This window comes from Neoarius graeffei, chromosome 24 (assembly GCF_027579695.1).
Source record: "Neoarius graeffei isolate fNeoGra1 chromosome 24, fNeoGra1.pri, whole genome shotgun sequence".
Taxonomy (NCBI): Eukaryota; Metazoa; Chordata; class Actinopteri; order Siluriformes; family Ariidae; genus Neoarius; species Neoarius graeffei.
This window is the reverse complement of record NC_083592.1, coordinates 17341709-17364551: the sequence shown is the minus strand read 5'-3', so window position 1 is coordinate 17364551 and position 22843 is coordinate 17341709. Positions and strand designations below refer to the sequence as shown.

Genomic DNA, 22843 nt, shown 5'->3' with positions numbered 1-22843 from the left:
CCCTTCAGTCCGGATCATCTTGCCTCTCTTTGAGACCATCTGGCCACACTTGTCCAATCCGAATGACATCCCTATGTCATCGCTGTAGATCCGGGTGGTGTGGATCAGCGAGTCTATTTCTCGCTCGTTCCTGGCATACAGCTTGATGTCATCCATGTAGAGCAGGTGGCTGATTGTTGCCCCACTACGGAATCGGTACCCGTAGCCGCTCTTTGTGATGATCCGACTGAGGGGGTTCAGGCCTATGCAGAACAGCAGTGGTGATAGCGCATCTCCTTGGTATATGCCGCACTTGATGTTGACTTGGGCAATGGGTTTTGAGTTGGCCTCTAGGGTTGTCTTCCACATTTCCATTGAGTTCTGTATGAAGGTCCTTAGGTTCCTGTTGATCTTATACAGTTCCAGACATTCCAGTATCCATGTGTGTGGCATTGAGTCATAGGCTTTCTTGTAGTCAATCCAGGCAGTGCACAGGTTGGTCTGTCTCTTCTTACAGTCTCGGGCGACTGTTCTATCGGCCAGTAGCTGGTGCTTGGCTCCTCTGGTGTTACTGCCAATTCCTTTCTGTGCCTCGCTCATGTATTGAGCCACATGCTTACTCATTTTTGCCGCAATGATGCCTGACAGGGCCTTCCATGTTGTGCAGAGACAGGTAATTGGCCGGTAGTTGGATGGGATGGGTCCCTTCTGGGGGTCCTTCATGATTAGGACTGTCCTGCCTTGGGTTAGCCATTCTGGGTGGGTTCCATCCCTCAGCAGCTGGTTCATCTGTGCTGCTAGGCGTTCATGGAGTGCAGTTAGCTTCTTCAGCCAGTACATATGGATCATATCGGGGCCTGGTGCTGTCCAGCTCTTCATCTTTGACACTCTTTCTTGGACGTCTGCCATTGAGATGGTTACTGGTTCTTGTTCTGGGAGGTTGCTGTGGTCAGCTCTTAGGTCCACTAACCATTGGGCATCGGTGTTGTGTGATGCCTTTCTTTCCCATATGTCTTTCCAGTATTTTTCCACCTCAGCTCTTGGTGGGTTGTTGTTCCCCTGCCATTGAGAGTACACCTTGGCTGGTTCAGTGGAGAACAGCTTGTTTATTCTCCTGGCCTCTCCTTCCTTGGTGTATCTCCTCAACCGGGTGGCCAGAGCTGTTAGTCGCTGTTTGGCAGTTTCGAGTGCCTCTGGTATGGAGAGTGAGTTGTACTTCCTGGGCGCCCCTTTATTCACCATGTTCCCTTTCTGTAGTTCAGCTAGCTGGCTAACTTCTCTCCTTGCTGCCTTTATCTTGGCCTCTAATCGTCTCTTCCATGGTGGATACTGTTTATGTCCTGAGCCCACCTTGTGTCCAAGCATCTCCATGATTACTGTTGCTGTACTGTGTATCAGCTTGTTGGTCTCAGTGATGGTTCTTGTGGAGATTGTCTTCAGAGCAGCATTCACATCTACTAGTAGATCTTCTGAAGGTACTTGGCAACTCAGCTTCGGTATTCGTCGGGGGCTCCAGGTTTCCAATTGGGTCACGATCTTCCTTCTCAGGTCAGCAGCTCTTGTGTTGAGGCTGTTAGCTGTTGGGGCTTGGTACCCAATCTCTGGTTGTGGGGATGATGACATCTCCCCACTGACCTGTCTTCCTGGCTCCCCCTTGCCGAATTAATCTCTAGTTGTGAGAGCAGATTTCGATTATGGATGTTGGAACACTGGGCTAATAGCTGTTTCTTTGTTAGCCTTGATTGTGGGTTTCGAAGTATCCGATGGTCCCACATTCTCTGCATGTATCTCCTCTCTCTGGGACTGCTTGTATAGTAGCATTCCAGCAAATCCGTATTTTCTGTCCTCGTCCATCGATGTCTTGTTCCAGTAGAACATTTCTCATCAGTTTGCCCTGGTTCCCTAGCAACTGACGCAGACCTTGTTGACCCGGGCGACGTCTGAGCCGGTATGACTCTATCAGTTATGTTTTCACTCATTCCTGAGGTAGGCTGATATATCATGAGGGGTTTTTGCCTAAGGACCCTTACTGGATGATGTTTTGCCCCGACCGGGATTCGAACCCCGATCTCCTGCGTCGTAGTCAGTGAGCATTACCACTGTACTATCCAGCTGATTCATACTGAATTCATATCAAGCTGATATATACACACATATATATACATACACATATATATATATATATATATATATATATATATATATATATACACATACACACACACACATACACATATATATATATATATATATATATATATATATATATATATATATATAAATAAAATTCTTACCTTCGTGGAAATGAAATGAGCATACCAGAGGGTTTTTGACCTCTCCATTCAACAGAGAGTCCTGCTGAATGTTTTTTCCTCTTCTGTGTTTAGAAATTTCTTTATTTTCCCCTCCCGATGATGAATTACTTTTGGCAAATTAAAAAAAAACTGATGTCTTTGTTTCGGTCAGAACGATTTGCACATCCAAAAACACAGCAAAACCTTCCCATACTGATCAATAACCACTAACTCATCTGAATGAAGCACTACAAGTGTGCCCCCTTTCATGGCTCCTTAGTTACCATTGCTATGGGGTCACGCGATTGTGTGAAGCCTCTATTCTGGCCACATCAGACATGTAATATGTAAGAAATAGCACATGCTGTTATAGAAAAATAACGTACGCTGGGGTGGTGTGATGCAGCATGATGCGCAAGCTGCATCTGATGGCCATCTTTATTTTGTCTAAACACATTTAACTGCGGTGTGTGCTACGAGGAGAGATATGACCGCTTCACACTGCACTTTATTTTGCTCAGTTTTGTCAGTTTCCACATACCTGAGCGAATGCCGTAACTCATCTGTCATATTAATTTGACTAATAAAATTTGAGGCGAGTGGTTCAGCAGGTGGTGAGATTCAGAACAATCAGTGTGCGCTACTGCTACATCATCAAGATATGTTTCACCACCACGAAGTTTATTTTGTTTACACACACACCAATAAAACGTTAGTTTTGTGAAAGTCAATAGATAGTAGCTGTTTTTCTTTTCTCTGGTTGTTGAACAAGAGGAAAAGCTGTGAATGCTAGCCTACTGTGCCAGGTAGCTGTGAATAAAAAAAAATAATAACCCAGACACGCAATCTTAACTGGGGTTTGGACTACTGATGTCAGACCCTGCATATGAGAAGCTTGCTGCAACCACTGCATTTATTCAAGAGTTACTCACTGGATTCTTCTGTACACAATGTATAAAGGTAGTACACAATTTAGGTTTTGCAGCTTTCCAGAAAAGTTTTTTTTTTTAGATATTCTAAACAAGGAGCAAGATTTTATGCTTATTGACTTGTCAGTGTTAGAGACATTACAGTTCAAACGTCAGTGAAACTATTTGTCAGCTTACACTGTCTTATTCCTATTATTCAAAACTAATAACAAGCCCAAATAATCCAAGGTTGTTGGAATGAACTATGACAGTATTTTGAATCATTGACCATGTACAGATTGTAATTTACACATGTTAATTTTGTCCTCCTCTCTGATTGTGTTTTACCTTCATGAGTTTGGATATGAGCAGTAGTCTGGGTAATGTCTCCTCATTCAGCTCAGGAGCTGGGGAAAAAAAAAGGAGAGAAAATCATGAATAAACGAACTGACATTACAACATTTCTCGTTACAAAAATAACCACACAACAACTGTTTATTTAATACAGAAGTCTATACAAAAATTCTAATGCAAAGTAGAACAATAGTCACTAAGCCGCGAGGCATGTAACAACTCCCCCAATTCACGATTTGATTCACAATATTAAAATAAATAAATAAAAATTGTTTTAGAAAACCAAAAAATTTGCAACATTTATTTTCCTATTCTTTATCAACTTAAATATTACTTTTCTTAAACAAAAACAAACCCTTTTGTTTCATTTTGTTAATAAGCAACAACAATTATTTACCCACATTTGTAAAAGTTGAAGTAAAATGTAATAGCCTATTAACTAAAATATTCCTTTCATTAAAAATAAACAAAGTTAATAATTGGCCTTTTCTTAATAAATCTAACGCCAGCTAGGAAAAACGAAAAGATTATGCAGCCTGATAATCGTGATTCATTAATGACATCAATTCAAATAGTCATTAATTTGTATCATGGTTCATCATTGCACGGTATATCAGTCCATGCCTATAGGCCACAGTTCAATTATCAGTTTATCATGGGACTATATGACCAGATTACTATGAATTTACATAATTGCTACACATGGACTGATTTAACTTTGATTCATTTGTTTTCATTGTTTCAAGGTATTGAAACAGTAGTTGACATAGTGGTGTGTATCCAGCATGGATTTTGAAACATTCATCTAACTTATCCAAAAAAGTTTAAGGATAATAATCCAAAACATAAAAATAGCTTGAAAAGAATCAAAAGAAAGAAGTAGTTCTGTACTGACCCTCTCGATCACCAGACCGGATTCTTCCCAGGTCTTTACATATACAGTGACTGTGGTGGGTCTCATCAACAATGGCGATGAGACAATCTACAGTTGTGAGGTGAGCCGCTTGGCCATGTGGTGCAAGGACGACAATCTCCGTTTGAACGTGGAGAAGACGAAGGAGATTGTTGTGGACTTCAGGAGAGAGCACACCCAGCATGCTCCACTATCTATCGACAGTGCTGCAGTGGAGAGGGTGAGCAGCACCAAGTTTCTGGGTGTGCACATCTCTGAAGACCTGTCTTGGAGCAACAACACCGCATCACTGGCCAAAAAAGCCCAACAGCATCTGTACTTCCTCCGCAAACTGAGGAGAGCAAGAGTCCCGGCCCCCATCATGCACACATTCTACAGAGGCACCATCGAGAACATTCTGACCAGCTGCATCACCGTGTGGTATGGCGCCTGCACCGTGTCCTGCTGCAAGTCTCTGCAGCGCATCATGAGAGCAGCTGAGAGGATCATTGGTGTCTCTCTCCCTTCTCTAATGGATATTTATAACTCCCGCCTCACCCGCAAAGCCATCAGGATTGCAGGTGACACCACCCACCCATCTCACAGCCTCTTCAGCCTGCTGCCGTCGGGGAGGAGACTGCGGAGTCTCCGGGCCAAAACCAGCAGGCTCAAGAACAGTTTCTTTCACCAGGCAGTCAGGAGGCTCAACTCCCTCCCTGTTCTGCCCCTCCCCCCCGCCACAGTTTCTGCTCGCACACCCCCCTGCCCCCCCTTCAGCATCTGACATGTCATCCTCACAGTTCCCCCCCCCAACACACACACACATCTCATCGTTCATTAACACGCTGAACTCAGGGACCGCACATCTCACTTTACCTCGCTCATTTGCACTATTCCGCACTACCTCATCTTAACAGCTGCTAGTTTGTTTATACTGCTTATTTCATGTTTACCTGCTATACCTCAAGTGCCCTTGACTGTTTTGTTTATTTGAACCTGTGTGTGTGTGTATATGTATGTATGAGTGTTTAGTCTATGTCTAGTTCATATCTAGTGTTTATACTGTTTATATTGTCTGAGTGTTTAGTTTTTGTGTAGTTCTTATCTAGTGTTTATACTGTTTATTTATACTGTTTATATTGTTTGAGTGTTTAGTCTGTCTAGTTCCTATCTAGAGTGTTTATACTGTTTATATTGTTTGTTTTTTCAATTAATCTATTTTTATTTAATGCATTGCCTGTTTGCACCGTGGGTCAGAGAGGACTGAAATTTCATCTGTGCTGTATGTCGAGCATGTATAGCATATTTGACAATAAAGTTGACTTGACTTTATGATTTTTTTCATCCAACAATATATTTTTTACCCTATAAATGAACACTTTCACACCAAAGACAACGCAATCAATCAAATCAATCGGGGCATAGGTTTTGAAAACATCGCACTGCTGCAGGCATGGCGGAGTCTCTCATTCATTTTGCGTCTCAAAACCTAGCACTGTTTGATGAGGGTAAAAAAAAAAAAAATATATATATATATATATATATATATATATATATATATATATATATAATAAAAATAATGACTTTAAAGACAACGTCTGGGGGAAAAAATAGGAGAGAAACTTCGCAATGAAAACAGTGGGTGTGCAGTCCATGTGGTGCACCTTACTCGGAGTCTCAGCAACTCCTGAACCAAGCAGTGACTCTCTGTGTTCTCGCCTACTACTCAGGACAAGATGTACCTAAAATGTTCTTTTCCTTCCACCCTCCCCTTCTGCGTAAAAGGATCAGCACCAGCTCATCATCACGTCAACTCCATCACACAATTTTTTTGGTGGAATGCTCACATAAATCGCATCGCGTTTAATGTGAATATTAATGCTGCGTTAAATTCTTTAACGATTTCAAATATTGAGATACCTCAAGACTGAGATTCAAACCACTGAGGACACACTTTGTCCTCACAATAACACTTACAAATAATCTTCCAGAAGTAGAGGTTAGTCTGGAGGAGAAGGTGGAAAGGCAAGCGAGTGGTGGCAAGAGGATTCGACTCCAGAGAGTTCTCCAGAATGTACGTGCTCTCCACGTCAGTGGGAGGAGAAGTCCGCTTGTGCGACTTCAGGTGCTGGAGCAATCCCATCATCTGTACAGTTATAGACAAATATATACAGTTTCAGTGAGAATTTTACATACACTCATGGGCATGAATGTCATTGCAATATTGGGCTTTCAATTCTAACCTTTTTCTGTGGCAGAATTATTGCACATCTTTAATAGAACAGCAAACCAAATTTGGTGGACAGGTTTTAATTTATTTTGGGTTTTCCGATATTGACAACTACTACTACCACCACTATTTTCAGCTGTTCCCGTTAGGGGTCGCCACAGCAGCTCATCCTTCCCAATTTACGATCTGCATATTTGATTTGGCAAAGGTTTTACACTGGATGCCCTTCCTGATGCAACCCTCCCCAATCTATTCAGGCTTGGAACTGGCACTAAGTATGCACTGGCTTGTGCAACCCCAGTGGCTGGGTATTTTACCTAATCTGCATGTCTCTGAACTGTGGGGGAAGCTAGAGCATCCTGAGGAAACCCATGCAGGCACAAGGAGAACATGCTGGCCATGAGATTTGAACCCAGAACCTTCTTGCTGCAAGGCGACAATGCTAACCACTGCACCACCATGCCGCCCAACATGTACTGAGGTTTTCCCAATATCAACACATGGTCAAAATTATACAGCACACGTCATGGTTAGTTAAAAGTTCCCTTAACAAGTTTCACTTGTGCCCCTTTTCCACCAAAGCAGTTCCAGGGCTGGTTCAGGGCCAGTGCTTAGTTTGGAACTGGGTTTTCTGTTTCCACTGACAAAGAACTGGCTCTGGGGCCAGAAAAACCGGTTCCAGGCTAGCACCAACTCTCTGCTGGGCCAGAGGAAAGAACCGCTTACGTCAGCGGGGGGGCGGAGTTGTTAAGACCGACAACAATAACAAGACCGCGAAAGATCGCCATTTTTAAGCAACGAGAAGCAGCAGCAGTACAAATGCGAAGTCATCCATTATTATTATTTGTTGTTGCTGCTGCTTCTTCCGCGTTGTTTTTGCTTCGATATTCGTGCCAAGGTTTATGCAAACGTAGCGACGTAACTGATGTATACAGCGACGTAATGACGTATACAACGACGTAACTGACGTATACAGCGACGTAACTGACGTGTCTTCTCTTAGCACCGCGAGCGATGGAAAAGCAAGCTGGTTCTCAGCTGGCTCGCAAGTTGAACGAGTTGTGAACCAGCACCAGCACTGGCTCCAAACCAGCCCTGGAACTGAGTTGGTGGAAAAGGGGTATTGGTAACCATCAACAAGCTTCTGCTTGGATATCTGACCACTCTTGACAGAATTAGTTGAGTTTCAGTTCTAATGGGTTCCCATACAGGACTTTAGGAAGGCCATTCCAAAATCTTAATGTTAGTCTGTTTTAATCATTTCACAGTCAGGTTTGATGCATTTAAGGTCACTTTCCAGTCGGAACACTCAACTGTGTCAAAGTTCCAACCATCTCATTGAAGAATTTTGAGGTAGTCCTCCTTCTTTATTCCATCTACTTTGTTTAACCATGCATAACAGCTGTTTAATAGTTGGTACAGTGTTCTTGGGGTTGAATCCCTCACCCTGACTCCTCGAAACATACATCTCGTCATTGTGGCAGAACAACTCAATCTTTGTCGTATCTGACCTTCAAACTTTTGAAGACTTTTTCCTTTGTTCATGTAGTCAGCTGCAAACTTTGGTCGAGCATGAAGGTATTGATTTTAGAGCAGGGGCTTCTTTTCTCAGCCTCACTTGACTGGAGACAGTGTTTTAGCAAGCTTCCAGCTCATGACACGCCTGTGCCATGGTGGTTCCTGGGTTGCTCCTGACCATCAATTTCCTTTCAGCCAAGGGTGACAGTTTGGGTTTTCTTCTAGCAAAGTGGCAACACCTCCCAAAACATTTTACTTGTCAAAAAAACAAAGAAAACCTTTTTATGTTGGCACAGAGAAGCTACCTGCTGTAGTCAACCACAATCATTAACAGGAAATTATGAGGCCTTGGCAAATGAAAAGACATTTTGCACTTTCAGCAACACTTAATTCATAATCTAAGCAACTGTATGCATGTCTGTTTTAATTTTTAGATATTTTTGACCCTGTATGTATAATTTTGATTTCAGAAAACCCAAAATAAATTAAAACTTGTCCACCAAATTCATGTTTTTTTTAACTATTAAAATATTTGTTTTACAATCATTCTGTCACAGAAAATAACAGTTCAAAGAAATCAATGAAAGCCCAATATTGCCACGGCATTCATGTCCATGATAAGTCTTTGTAAACTTCTGACACAACTGTCAGAAGCTCAATTTTTTTTATTACCACCACTTATCAAGTCTAGAATAAATGAGAGCAACATCAAACTCAGGAGGAAATTTAAGGTAGTACACCTTTGAATATCAGTGGATCAAAGTAAATTGTTGGTCCACAGACTTCTTTATATCATATGCATGTATTTTACCATAAAGATGACAAAGGAGGAAGAACTAGACTTGCTGGCATTCACAAACTCTAAATTCCTTAGAAACTTTATTTAATCTGTCGACCGACTGACCGACCAGATAGACGGATGAGCCACAGCCTCACTTCTGCAAACCATTCTATGTATTTTGACTATGGCCTTTTCACAGGCTTGCCAAAAAAGACCATCAAACGACTTCAGCTGGTTCAAAATGCAGCGGCGAGGGTTCTCACACGAACAAAAAGAACAGAGCACATTACTCCAATTCTAAGGTCCCTTCACTGGCTTCCAGTAAGATACAGAATTGACTTTAAAGTATTGCTGCTGGTATACAAATCTCTAAATGGTACAGGGCCCAATTACCTCTCTGATATGTTGCAGCGGCCTAACCCAATCAGATCTACCAGATCGCAGCAGAAAAATTTACTATTAAAACCAGTTGTTAAAACAAAGTGTGGTGAAGCAGCTTTTAGCTACTATGCAGTACAGCTATGGAACCAACTGCCAGAGGACATTAAAAATGCTCCTGCTGTTGGCAGCTTCAAATCTAGGTTAAAGACCAAGCTGTTTTCAGATGCTTTCTGTTAAATAATTAATATTTATACCTTTTTTATAATCTTTACTTTCTCTGCATGTTTTAACTTTAACTTTATTCTATTTTATTCCGCTGGTTTCTTTTTCTTTTTCTCCTTTTTCTTTTTGGCATTTTATTATTTTATTTCTACTATTGTTTAATACTTATTTTCTTTTAATTCTTTTAATTAATTGTTTTAGAATAAAAATAAAATTTTATGTAATTTTTTTCTCTATTGTTTACTGTTTTTGTTTTTACTTCTGTAAAGCACATTGAACTGCCATTGTGTATGAAATGTGCTATATAAATAAACTTGCCTTGCCTATGACTGATGGTGGTCCAAAATCAGCTTCAAGACATTTGTTCACAGCAAATAAGCTGATGCAAATGACAAATTTTCAACCTTATTTAGCCCTCTTTTTTTTCTTCCAAGTCAAGGAAGAGCTCTCTGGAAGAACTTTTTCTTCCATTAAGGCTTAGTTATTAAATACTTCACAATAAAAACTTCCAATGTTTGGGTCAATCAATTATAAAATATTTACAAAAGCCCAAACTTTTCTAATGATATGCTGTACATTGCACACTATATTTCAGTCCTTTAAAATCTCCCTCATTTTCCCCCCAAATTTGTGAGCAGCTAGAACAACTTGAAAGATTTGCATTTGGATTTAAAGGGATCCTGCAGTGGATTTATTCTCAAACTTATTTTATGTAAAATTAGTTGTAAATTAAAAAAAAATAAAACTTTCATTTTCAGAGACCAAATAGTGTTCAAGAAAAATGAATTTTTCTTTAAAATGTCATTTGGGCTTCCTGCAGTGGTGACGCATGTGGCGACGGCATGTTGTGGTTGCTTGGAGCAACTCATCTGCTAGCGACTCGGCTGCTAAACATGGCTGCTTGTTGACATGTGAAAGAAAATAAATGCTCTTGGAAAAGTGTGCCAATGCCTGGAGTGTCAACTGTGCCCCACCTGGCAGCTGATGGTGCTCACTGACATTGAGCGACAGGAGAGATGGCCTGAGGTTGTTGCAGTGCAGGGCAAGGAGAAAGCTGCGTGCTGGTGCCGGCTCTACTCTCACGTTTGCTGCCCTGTGTTTGGTCTGTCTGGGGTGCTGGGTGTGGTGATGTGTGTCCATCGGTGGTTGCAGTGTCTGTATCGCGTGCCTGCCTGCTTCGACGGCGGCTGGTGGAATGATGGGGGTTTTTGCACTCTCTTTTACTGTTCTTTTGTATTGCAATCGTTGTGTAGGTATTGTGTAGGTTTTGTCATTGGTCTTTTGTTTCTATTGTCCCGGTTGTTCTAATTTTTTCTGCATCCCCTTGTTTCTTATGTCTGTCATTCCTGTAGCCTTTTTGTATGTCACAGTGTTCCATGTGTGTTCCATATGTTGTTTCAAAGTTTTGGTGTCTTCAGTATTGTTCTGCAGTGTAGAAAATGGTAATATAAAAAACAAAAACACACATACAAATTCATCCATCCATTATCTGTAGCCACTTATCCTGTGCAGGGTCGCAGGCAAGCTGGAGCCTATCCCAGCAGACTATGGGTGAGAGGCGGGGTACACCCTGGACAAGTCGCAGGGCTGACACAGAGACAAAACCATTCACACTCACGACCAATTTAGAGCCACCACTTAGCCTAACCTGCATGTCTTTGGATTGTGGGGGGAAACCGGAGCACCCAGAGGAAACCCATGCAGACACGGGGAGAACATGCAAACTCCACACAGAAAGGCCCTCGTCGGCCGCTGGGCTCGAACCCAGGACCTTCTTGCTATGAGGCGACCGTGCTAACCACTACACCACCGTGCCGCCCAGATACAAATCGCTGATACTGTATAAAATCACTCAAAGACTTAATTTGCACCTTTGAAAATCTACCTCTTCCCTTGGTTCATTGCACATAGTAGTAGTATCCAGTATTTGATTATACTGCTGCAGGGGTCCCTGACACAGGGGTAGGCAGCAGTCGGCTAGTCTTCACACCGCGTTTCCAGGCAGCTCTGTCCAGCGGATCCACACTGGTGAGGCCGCACACTTTGATGTCCTTCTTGACACACTCCATCCAAGATTTCCTCGGTCTACCACGATCTCTGTTGCCTGGCAACTGCAACTTGGTGATGGTGTTGATGCAGCCACTGGCTCGTTCAACGTGACCGCAGCACTGAGGTGATGTCCTCCACACCAAGTCTAGCATGTAGGGATTGCTGAAGGTGTCACATCATGGGGTTTGATGCCACAGATCCATCTAATCATGGATCTGTCATTGCAGCGCAATTGCTGGAGATCCGAGGCGGTAGGGGCCCAAGTTTCACTCCCATAGAGCATGGCTGATCGCATGCAGGAGTTAAACACCTTGCCATGGGTTTTAAAGGGTAAGTGCCTGGAGGTTAGGATGGGCAGGAGCTTCTTAAACTTTCCCCAGGCAACGCAGCATCTGGTAATGGCAACGAGCTGACACCCACCGCCAGCACAGCTGTGTTCATTGTTTGTGCACTGTTGTCTTTGTACTGTATAGCTTTTGTGTTGGTATAATAAAAAAAAATAAAAAAAAAAAGAAAATTCATTTTTCTTGAACACTATTTGGTCTCCGAAAATGAAAGTTTGATTTCTGAAATCTGTGACTTTTACTAAAAATAAGTTTGAGAATAAATCCACTGGAGGATCCCTTTAAACTGCTTCACAGAAGTCTTCAAATATCAAGTGTTTGCTGAAAACTGCATTGTTCTTCAGGGGAATGTTAAATTAAATTAGATTTTTCACCAAACTATCACATTCTCTCAATCAGTATTTATTGCAATTGACCAGCTATAATCTCAAAATAACCTTTTGAATATTCTCCTTTGCTATTCACTCATATACAGTGTCACATAATTTAACACAAAATGAGGTTATTTTTAGTTCAGGCTTCATTTATTTTTAAATAAATTCAACTGTAGAACATAACTCTTACCTGGTTGAGAGGTAAAACAGCGGTACTTTCATCTGCAGTTTGAATGGTTTTGAGGACCCTCTCAATTCGCTCATAGTTGTAGGGACTCAGCTGCAGCAAACCGCAAAAAGTATTGAACATCTTATCACCACCATCATACTAGTCAGGTAAATAACATTTCTAGCTGTATTTTGCAGCCTGTGAGTGAATCTGACCTTTGTGAGTACTGTGTGCAGACTGATGACCAGGTCAACAGTGGAGCTCAGTTGAGGAACTATCCGCAGGACGCGTTCCAATACATCTTTGCGCCCTACTTCTGCACCCTCGTCCACTTCGGCCAGTCCTGAATCCATAGCTCCGACTTCACAGTGCTCATTATCTGCTTTCTCCTGCAGCAGCAGCGTGGTGATGTAGAGATTAAGTGCAAAGTCACTGTCCAAGCCAAACGTTCTGTAGAACACAGAGAAATCAAGCATTAAAAGATCATGACCAGAAGGCCCATGCTAAAAGGTTGCCAGTATAAACATTTAATACAAGTGATCTAATGTTTTTGGGCTTCTTTTACAAGCCCGATTCCAAAAAAGGTGGGACAAAGTACAAATTGTAAATAAAAACGAAATGCAATGATGTGGAAGTTTCAAAATTCCATATTTTATTCAGAACATAGATGACATATCAAATGATTAAACTGAGAAAATGTATCATTTAAAGAGAAAAATTAGGTGATTTTAAATTTCATGACAACACCACATCTCAAAAAAGTTGGGACAAGGCCATGTTTACCACTGTGAGACATCCCCTTTTCTCTTTACAACAGTCTGTAAACGTCTGGGGACTGAGGAGACAAGTTGCTCAAGTTTAGGGATAGGAATGTTAACCCATTCTTGTCTAATGTAGGATTCTAGTTGCTCAACTGTCTTGGGTCTTTTTTGTCGTATCTTCCGTTTTATGATGCGCCAAATGTTTTCTATGGGTGAAAGATCTGGACTGCAGGCTGGCCAGTTCAGTACCCGGACCCTTCTTCTACGCAGCCATGATGCTGTACTTGAGGCAGTATGTGGTTTGGCATTGTCATGTTGGAAAATGCAAGGTCTTCCCTGAAAGAGACGTCATCTGGATGGGAGCATATGTTGCTCTAGAACCTGGATATACCTTTCAGCATTGATGGTGTCTTTCCAGATGTGTAAGCTGCCCATGCCACACGCACTAATGCAACCCCATACCATCAGAGATGCAGGCTTCTGAACTGAGCGCTGATAACAACTTGGGTCGTCCTTCTCCTCTTTAGTCCGAATGACACGGCGTCTCTGATTTGCATAAAGAACTTCAAATTTTGATTCGTCTGACCACAGAACAGTTTTCCACTTTGCCACAGTCCATTTTAAATGAGCCTTGGCCCAGAGAAGACGCCTGCGCTTCTGGATCATGTTTAGATACGGCTTCTTCTTTGAACTAATAGTTTTTGCTGGCAACGGCGGATGGCACGGTGAATTGTGTTCACAGATAATGTTCTCTGGAAATATTCCTGAGCCCATTTTGTGATTTCCAATACAGAAGCATGCCTGTATGTGACGCAGTGCCATCTAAGGGCCTGAAGATCACAGGCACCCAGTATGGTTTTCCAGCCTTGACCCTTACGCACAGATTCTTCCAGATTCTCTGAATCTTTTGATGATATTATGCACTGTAGATGATATGTTCAAACTCTTTGCAATTTTACACTGTCGAACTCCTTTCTGATATTGCTCCACTATTTGTCGGCGCAGAATTAGGGGGATTGGTGATCCTCTTCCCATCTTTACTTCTGAGAGCCGCTGCCACTCCAAGATGCTCTTTTTATACCCAGTCATGTTAATGACCCATTGCCAATTGACGTAATGAGTTGCAATTTGGTCCTCCAAGCTGTTCCTTTTTTGTACCTTTAACTTTTCCAGCCTCTTATTGCCCCTGTCCCAACTTTTTTGAGATGTGTTGCTGTCATGAAATTTCAAATGAGCCAATATTTGGCATGAAATTTAAAAATGTCTCACTTTCAACATTTGATATGTTGTCTATGTTCTATTGTGAATACAATATCAGTTTTTGAGATTTGTAAATTATTGCATTCCGTTTTTATTTACAATCTGTACTTTGTCCCAACTTTTTTGGAATCGGGGTTGTAGGAAATCCATGGTTAATTAATCCTTTAAAAAAATTTATATATATATATATATATATATATATATATATATATATATATATAAATAAATAAAATATATATATAATTTTTTCATTTCATTTATTATGCAGGAAAAGATTAAAAATATCGTTTGTTACAGTTAAACGGGCCTGACTCAGTTAAATCTGGTTTACAGCAGTTTCCTGTTCTGCAGCAAATAAGACAAATCACATCACAATCAAGACAAAACAGAATTAAGGATGTCAACAAAAATAAAAGCAATACAGACAGCTACATACATAGAGACTGAAAAGGGAGAGGATTGAAGCAATATAAAAATAAATAAATAACCTGACCAGTCTGAGAAATAGATCAATGATTGCGGGTGTAAGTGTCAAAGAGTTTGTATGCCTTTTTAAAATGTGTGATGGATGATAGTGTTCTAATGTGATAGGGGATCTCGTCCCAGATTTTGGTGCAAGTCTGAAAAATGATCTCTGACCATAGCTGTTTTTATAAATAGGTACTGAAAGAATTGCGTGCATTACTGATCGAGTAATGCAGCCTTGTTGTATATTGGAAGAAAAGCAGTAAGTGTTGGTGAGGGACAGTTGGTTTGAGTCTGAAAATAAAATGTAACAGCATGACTATGTAGTTGAAAAGTCATGGCATTTGAATGTGAAAGTGCAATGCAGTGAGGAGTCCAACTAGAAAGTTTATGGTGGCTCTTGTATGCTCTAATGTGTAGTCTTGCTATTCGTTCAATAATTCATCATTCATTGGTTGAATATGTCACCTAAATCATTTATGAAAGACTCAAGATCGATCCTTAAGCCAAGAGCAACTGAAAGACTTTAAACCTAGGCTCTGCAATTTAAACTTAGATTCTATATATACACATCATATTTGTCAATTTATAATATCTAAATTAGCTAAATTAATACATTATATTGACTATATTTATTAGTTGTGTGTGTTTTAAATGAACAGATGAAGAGCTATGCTACTATGGAAACGCTGTTAAATAAAGTCATTTATTATTATTATTATTTTCCTTTGTGGTAAGAGACCAAATTGGAGGACAGTAAGAGCTTGTTGAAAGAATAACTGCATGTAGATAAGTTTCAGAAACGGAGAGTGACAGATATGGTCTGATCTTGTTATTAATATCTAATTTCTGATTAAGGTTCTTTGTTAGCTTGTGAACGTGCGCTCGATAAGTGAGGCGTGCTCCTTGATTGATACCAAGATATTTCTCAGTTTTTGCGGTGTCAAGAGTTTGATTTGAAAACACTGATAGGATCAGAAAAGAACAAGCATTTCCTAGGTGAGTAGAAATACATACATTCAGTTTTCTTAACACTGATGGTTTAATGATTAGTTTTCAACCAGTCATGCAGATATTGAAGATCAGAAGATAGTTTAGAATTTATGACATCAGGATTAGTCAGAGAGAAAAATGACAGTATCAGCAGCACACAGTAGGCAATTTGAATATTTCAACAGTTGGGGAAGGTCATTAATATACAAAAGAAAAAGTAGGGGACCAAGAATGCTGCTTTGTGGAACACCCATGTTACAGAATAAGGAGTGAGATGTTGCATTTTTACAACTTGCAACCTGCTTGTTCGATATGAAGAAAGTATTATCACAGATGAAGAGAATTGAAATGAAAGGAGCTTAAAGCATATACGCAAAGCCATGGCCTCACTTTCGTTTATAAATGCCTTGAGACCTCAAGAATGGCACAGAAATAGTTTTAAGCCTTAACAATAAATCTAAAATCGCAGTTTTTACGATTAAAGTGATTCATATAAGTAGTGGTCTAAGTGAATGACCTTGACATCCGTGACGTCACAGCAGGAAGTCTATCGGTCTCATTGCCATTTCTGCTACACTAAAACACAGAGCTGACTGCAACTCTGATCCTCCATTTTGAGCTAATTTATCACCATGTCACGTAGATGTGTTGCTGGCCGGTGCAGCAACACGACAGAAGGTGGATTTACGTTGCATTCATGGCCCAAGAATGTTCAAACTGCAAAGATTTGGATGCGTTTTGTAAGAAGTTCACAGGCACATTGGGCGCCTACGAAGTGGTCTCTCCTCTGCTCTGCACATTTTACTGAAGACTCGTACGAGACCTCTGATCTGTTGAGGAGCGTTGGCTATAAGCCCATATTGAAAGAGGGTGCAGTACCAACAATTAAATAAAACTAGAAGAAAAGGAAAGTATTTATTTATTTTTAAAAGGAAAGTTCAGTTGCACCAGTTCTCCCAGAGTGTGAGCCGAGGGTTGTTGCTAAAACCCGGGATGGAACGGGACGTGACATATTATCGCTTGGGCAGTGACCTCCCCGTGGTTGTTGCTAAAACCAGTGACATCCCGGGTTTTAGTAATTGCCTGAGCCCAGCAGTAATGGCGGAGTACTCAGTACGGAGAAAATGGAGAATGAGTGGCCCAGCCATCTGATTTCTCCCCTGGATATTGCTGCCATCTTGCCCTTACGTGGAAGAAGCGAATGAACGGAGAACTGAACGAACAACTGAAAGTCAGATTGTTTCAAAACAATCGGCCACAAGATCAGCCTTCAAGAAGCGAGAACACAGACGGGTAAGCTCCGACTCTCATTTGGATTAAAAAAAAAAAAACACGTTGTTTACCTGCATTTAGATTAATACATGTAACTTGTATTGTGTGTTTAAGTTACCAGTATAAGATTATTTAATTTGCTTCAGAATGTGATTGTCTCAGTTCATCTGATTATTTAATTAGCCTTTTATGTTTTATCAGTGAAAACGCATGCATGTACATGTATGTTGCATAAGTTATGACCCCTGTCCTGTTTTAATGAGAGTCAACCCACAATCAATGAAGTCAGATCAGTCTTAGTTGAGCAAGTCAGTAATGGTATTTCTTACTTTCACCATAAACTTTTATATGACTTTGGTCTATAGCTGTCAAAGGCCTCGGCCTTAAAACCGGTTACTGCTGTGACATCATGCACTCAGGGCTGGCTGGCTCAGCGGGGCAGCTCGAATGCCAACTTTGCGGTCGATTTGAACTCTCAAAAGTATAATTTTTTTATTCCCATTTATGCAGCATACAAGAGTCAAGGATGGAGATACTATCCACTCAGAAATTTATTTAAAAATAAAAGGTTCTGTGTATCTCCTTAAACAAAATCTGATGATTCACTGTGTAAAAGGCTTTACGAAAATCAATAAAAACAGCTTCAGTGATGTAACCTTTGTTAAGAGAATTGCATACATGTTCAGCAAATAGTAGTAATGCCAACATCGTTGTTCGATTAGCGCAGAAACCATATTGAGAATCACTAAGCCAATAATTGTTTTCAGGGTAAAGACTTAATTGATTGTATAAAGTGTTAATTTATAAAACATTGGCTTCAAGATTTAACAAAGTAAATATTGCTTTGTTCAGGAGCAGAAGAAGAGGGGGGAAAACAAAAAGTTCAGGTGCATGTGTTTTAATTGTACCAGGTTTCATCTTCAATGTTTTTAATGCAGTCTTCAGTCCAGTGACAGGAGTCCTATAAAAATCAATTAAATTTTTACAGTAGACATTTTCCATCAAGCTGCCTTGTGACAGACATGTAGATTTAGATCCGTAATGAGCCAGACATGACAGGAGCATGAATTATAAATTACTAAAATCCAACCATACTAAGTGCATTACAAGGATGATCAGTAAGCGTATATTGTGAATAAGACTCCTGGGATGAGCACAAGACAATCAAAGATTACTGCAGTAGTTCTGCAGACTTCTATAGAAATCTAGACTATTCACCTTTCCTGAATATTCTAGATTTCTATACAAGTCTGCAGAACTACTGCAGTAATCTTGGACTGTCTTGTGCTCATCCCAGGAGTCTTATTCACAATATAGCCTACTCATACTGACTTCATTGATTGTGGGTTGGCTCTCATTAAAACAGGATAGGTGTTATAACATAGGCAACATACATGTACATGCATGCATTTTCACTGAAACCCTTTCATGTGTCTTAAAGGTGTCTTTATGGCACCTTTAAGGTTCTTATGCTTTTGCCTACATTTGAACGCTTATATTTGGTTGCAAAACACAGGTCATGTTTTTGTCCACCATTTCAGATCTAACAAGCACTTTCACCCTGATAAGACATCCCAGGCAGTTGATGTGTTTATATGGTGAACTAGCCAGTGAAGATGTTCAATGCAGCTTAACTCACCTGCAGTAATCTTGTAAGATCTCAGCGGTCATATTTCTGTTCTTTACAAGTACAGGAATCAGATTTCTCTTGCTCTCTGCAGACTGTCTAAACACAGACTGAATGGAAACCTGGGAAAAGAATAAAACAGGACATATTTTAATTCTTAGTAGGCAGATTAAAAAAAAAAAAAAGTATTAGACTATTCGTACATACAAAACACAACCAACTAACCCCAAATTTTCCAAGCTTAATACCCCACTTCGCATCTGTGATGACAGATAGGAAGTTCTTCTTCTCTTGCTGGTCATCATAAAGCGAGCAGAAATGGGCTCCGACCATTGCCACAGCCTGAGGACAATTCAAATAATCAAATTTATAAATATATAACAAGAATCATGAGTCTGCAATTGCCAGTAGATCTCAGGTCCAAACTCTGGTGCAGTATAAAATGCATCAGTAAGGCACCAGTTTAGACACAGAGTAAAATATCTTACCATAATCTTATCATAGTTTTGCCAGGCATTGGTAATTATTTTCCACAGAATATCCAGAACATCAGATTTGCCCAGAACAGTGCAAAGGCCAATGGCCAAGTCACAGTCCACCACTCGCCAGTTCAGGACCTAGAATATAGAATATGTTTATGGTCATATTCAACATTTTTACATTTCTAAAATAGTCCAAAAGACAAATTTCTATAATTAAAAAGGGATATGTTTTTGGTGCATTCTAACCCTTTCATTAAATAAGAAATTTACTGAAGGATTATGTTGACAATTTGTTCTTATTCCCAAACTGAATATTAACATTGATTATTATGTACACTAAAACCTGAATGTAAGCAATAAAAAAAAATCTTTTTGTCAAACAAACTTTAAAAAAAGTTATTTCTATTGCAAGTCTTAACAACTCAAACCTTTATTTTCCAACTGTAGGATGCTCACCTTATGTAATAAAGACACCACAATAATGTTGATAGAAGAGAGAGCAGTCTTCTCAATCGCTTCCAGAGTCTGTTTATCTCGGACTAACCGACTGTTACTATGAAGCTGAGAAGGGAAAAAAGATGCCTGTATGACTAAACCTTTATATATATATATATTTCACCTAAAACCATTTCTTTTTTTTACCATCAGGTCACAAAACATGTAATCTTTAATGAATGATATGTTAAAAGATAACTTTAATTTTCTGAGATGTAATAAAAACATTTATATGCCAAAGTCAAGCCTATGAGTTCCAAAATGATGTCTGTTACATTAGTTCTGTTACGATTGTCCATCTCGCGTCTGTTACAAATTAATTACAATCTAGCTATATACCCTGTTAATCTTATTGAAAGAATGTGTATGTTTATTCTACTACACATGATTATTAATTATATTTGCTAAAACATCACCTTCCTATGTTTCAAAAAGTAATTCTACATTGTTAAAATTGAGAATATATATGTCCACAACACTTCTGTTACGTTCTGACTTTGGCATATAAATATGTTTTTATTACATCTCAGAAAATTAAAGTTATCTTTTAACATATCATTCATTAAAGATGACATGTTTTGTGACCTGATGGTAAAAAAGAAAGGGTTTTAGGTGAATTTTTAAAAATAAGTTCATGTCCCCATTTCAGTACCCATAAGCGTGGAATCACTCATATTTTTATATATATATATATATATATATATATATATATATATATATATATATATAGTCAAACCTCATGACGCAAAGAATGTACTCGTTATTATGCTGATGAATTAGAAACATTGTAATGCAAGTGTTAATATTTATCCAAGGTGTCTGAGCGACAAGTTTACACTCCTAAAATGAAGCGGTTTCGAAGATGAGAAGTTGAGTTTCAGTGAATTAGATTTAGAAAGGTCTCACCTTCATGCTCAAACTGAGGTCCATGTTGTTGGAGACAAAGTGCTGTAAAATGCTGCCGTACGAGTCCAGCAGCAACCTCAGGGCCAGTTCTAGCTGACTACACTCCTGCAGACTTTGCAGCATGGTGGCCATGGGGCCCAGCAACAGCCGAACATAGTCAGTGTCTGTAAAACATGCAATTAGTGAACAACCAGATATTTAAAATCCATCTTTATGAAATTCAGTGATGGTGAACAAGCCAAGAAAGCATTGAGGAGTACTTCTTTGAAGATTCTAAATGCTTTTGAGAATATAAAAACGTGCGCTACTCTCTTGGAAGAAAAAACAGTTCCTGTCTTGTGTTCTCACTAAAGTATAGGGACCAGGACTATTATGTGGAAATAATGTAGTAGTGGTGGGCAGTATAGCAATAAAAAATAATCAGATACCAGCAGAAATCTTTAAACTGGTAGACATTTAAAAAAAAAAATGGTTGGGCTGCATCTGAATGTCACTCACTGTCAAGCACGAGGTTCACAGAATGACCAAACCTTTCCAATGACAGTTTAAAAAAAAAAAGCCCCACAAAAAGCAGCACGAGCTCTGTTCTGCTGTTTAGGGAATTCATTGATTCTTGCAGCCATTGTTTGTGCCCACTTCTCCCCTTTGAGTGCAAATCAACACAAACGTTCTTCTGCCCGATTATCCTATAATGAAGCATTTCTGTGCTGATGGGTGTGGGATCTTGCTAGATGACTCCACGTCATGTACAGGGCACAAGGGCTCACTGAATAATGTGATGAGTGTGAAAAGGATATAAATCAGATGCTGTGGCCTTCACACTCCCCAGACCTCACTCAACTGAGCACCTACGGGAGATTTTACAATGACGTGTTAGAGAGCACACTCTACCACCATAATCAAAACACCAGCTGAGGGAACATCTTTTAGAGGAATGCTGTTCATCACTCCAGACTTATAAAATCTGTGCCAAGGTAAACTGAAACCATTCTGGAGACTTGTGGTGGCCCAACATCTTGAACAAAGGGTATGATGTTTTTCCCTTTGTCACCCATACAGTGAGAATACTGTATGTCATTATAATCAATCAGAAACTAATTGTTAAACCAATCAACACCTATTGAAAGTAGAGTTATGGTGAAAACACCTGAAAAGACAGACAACTTCAGATTTATTAATAAATTTATAAAATTAATATTTGGGGTTTAAAATATATGGTGCTGTCCTATAGATTTTTCCTCAAACAAAGAGTTTTGGGGCAGTACCTTGAATAAGAACAAAACGACAGCACTATCATCATTAAAACAAAAAATACAAGTAAATTTATAAAGCAATATTAATAAAAGATATGTTATTTTGACATGAAATGTAAATTACCTTCCTGAAGAGCACAATATGACAAGCACGAGCAACCCAGAGGATAAAATATTGAATCTAGAAAGCAACAAAAATGGAAATACAGAGCAATCTAATTCAAGTTTTATCACCTTGGAAAATGGACTCAAGCTGGTGACCCATTTCAAACAACACCACATGGTGAGTGACAATATTTCAGTCTGTACACAATCTATAACCCCAATTCCAAAAAAGTTGGGACAAAGTACAAATTGTAAATAAAAACGGAATGCAATAATTTACAAATCTCAAAAACTGATATTGTATTCATAATAGAACATAGACAACATATCAAATGTCGAAAGTGAGACATTTTGAAATTTCATGCCAAATATTGGCTCATTTGAAATTTCATGACAGCAACACATCTCAAAAAAGTTGGGACAGGGGCAATAAGAGGCTGGAAAAGTTAAAGGTACAAAAAAGGAACAGCTGGAGGACCAAATTGCAACTCATTAGGTCAATTGGCAATAGGTCATTAACATGACTGGGTATAAAAAGAGCATCTTGTGGCCCTTTTCCACGACCCTTTTTCAGCTCACTTCAGCTCGCTTCAGCTCACTTCAGCCCGACACGGCTCACGTTTCGACTACCAAAAACCAGCACGACTCAGCTCGCTTCAGCCCTGCTTAGCCCCTAAAACTCGCACGGTTTTGGAGTGGGGCTGAAGCGAGCCAAAGCGAGCCGAGTGA

At 39.8% G+C, this 22843-nt stretch overlaps 1 protein-coding gene across 3 annotated transcripts in view; it reads right to left on the bottom strand.

Annotated features, from left to right (window-relative positions):
• Nucleotides 1-22843, bottom strand: part of kntc1 (kinetochore associated 1) — a 145122-nt gene that overhangs the window by 42165 nt on the left and 80114 nt on the right. For all 3 annotated transcript variants that reach the window (XM_060906837.1, XM_060906839.1, XM_060906838.1), the window contains exons 35-44: nt 22134-22190; nt 20757-20920; nt 19812-19916; nt 19362-19490; nt 19099-19215; nt 18886-18995; nt 12711-12945; nt 12517-12606; nt 6405-6573; nt 3530-3588 (exon numbers count right to left, since the gene is read on the bottom strand). In XM_060906837.1, coding sequence (XP_060762820.1) covers nt 3530-3588; nt 6405-6573; nt 12517-12606; nt 12711-12945; nt 18886-18995; nt 19099-19215; nt 19362-19490; nt 19812-19916; nt 20757-20920; nt 22134-22190 — 1235 coding nt within the window. The remainder of the gene's footprint in view (nt 1-3529; nt 3589-6404; nt 6574-12516; nt 12607-12710; nt 12946-18885; nt 18996-19098; nt 19216-19361; nt 19491-19811; nt 19917-20756; nt 20921-22133; nt 22191-22843) is intronic.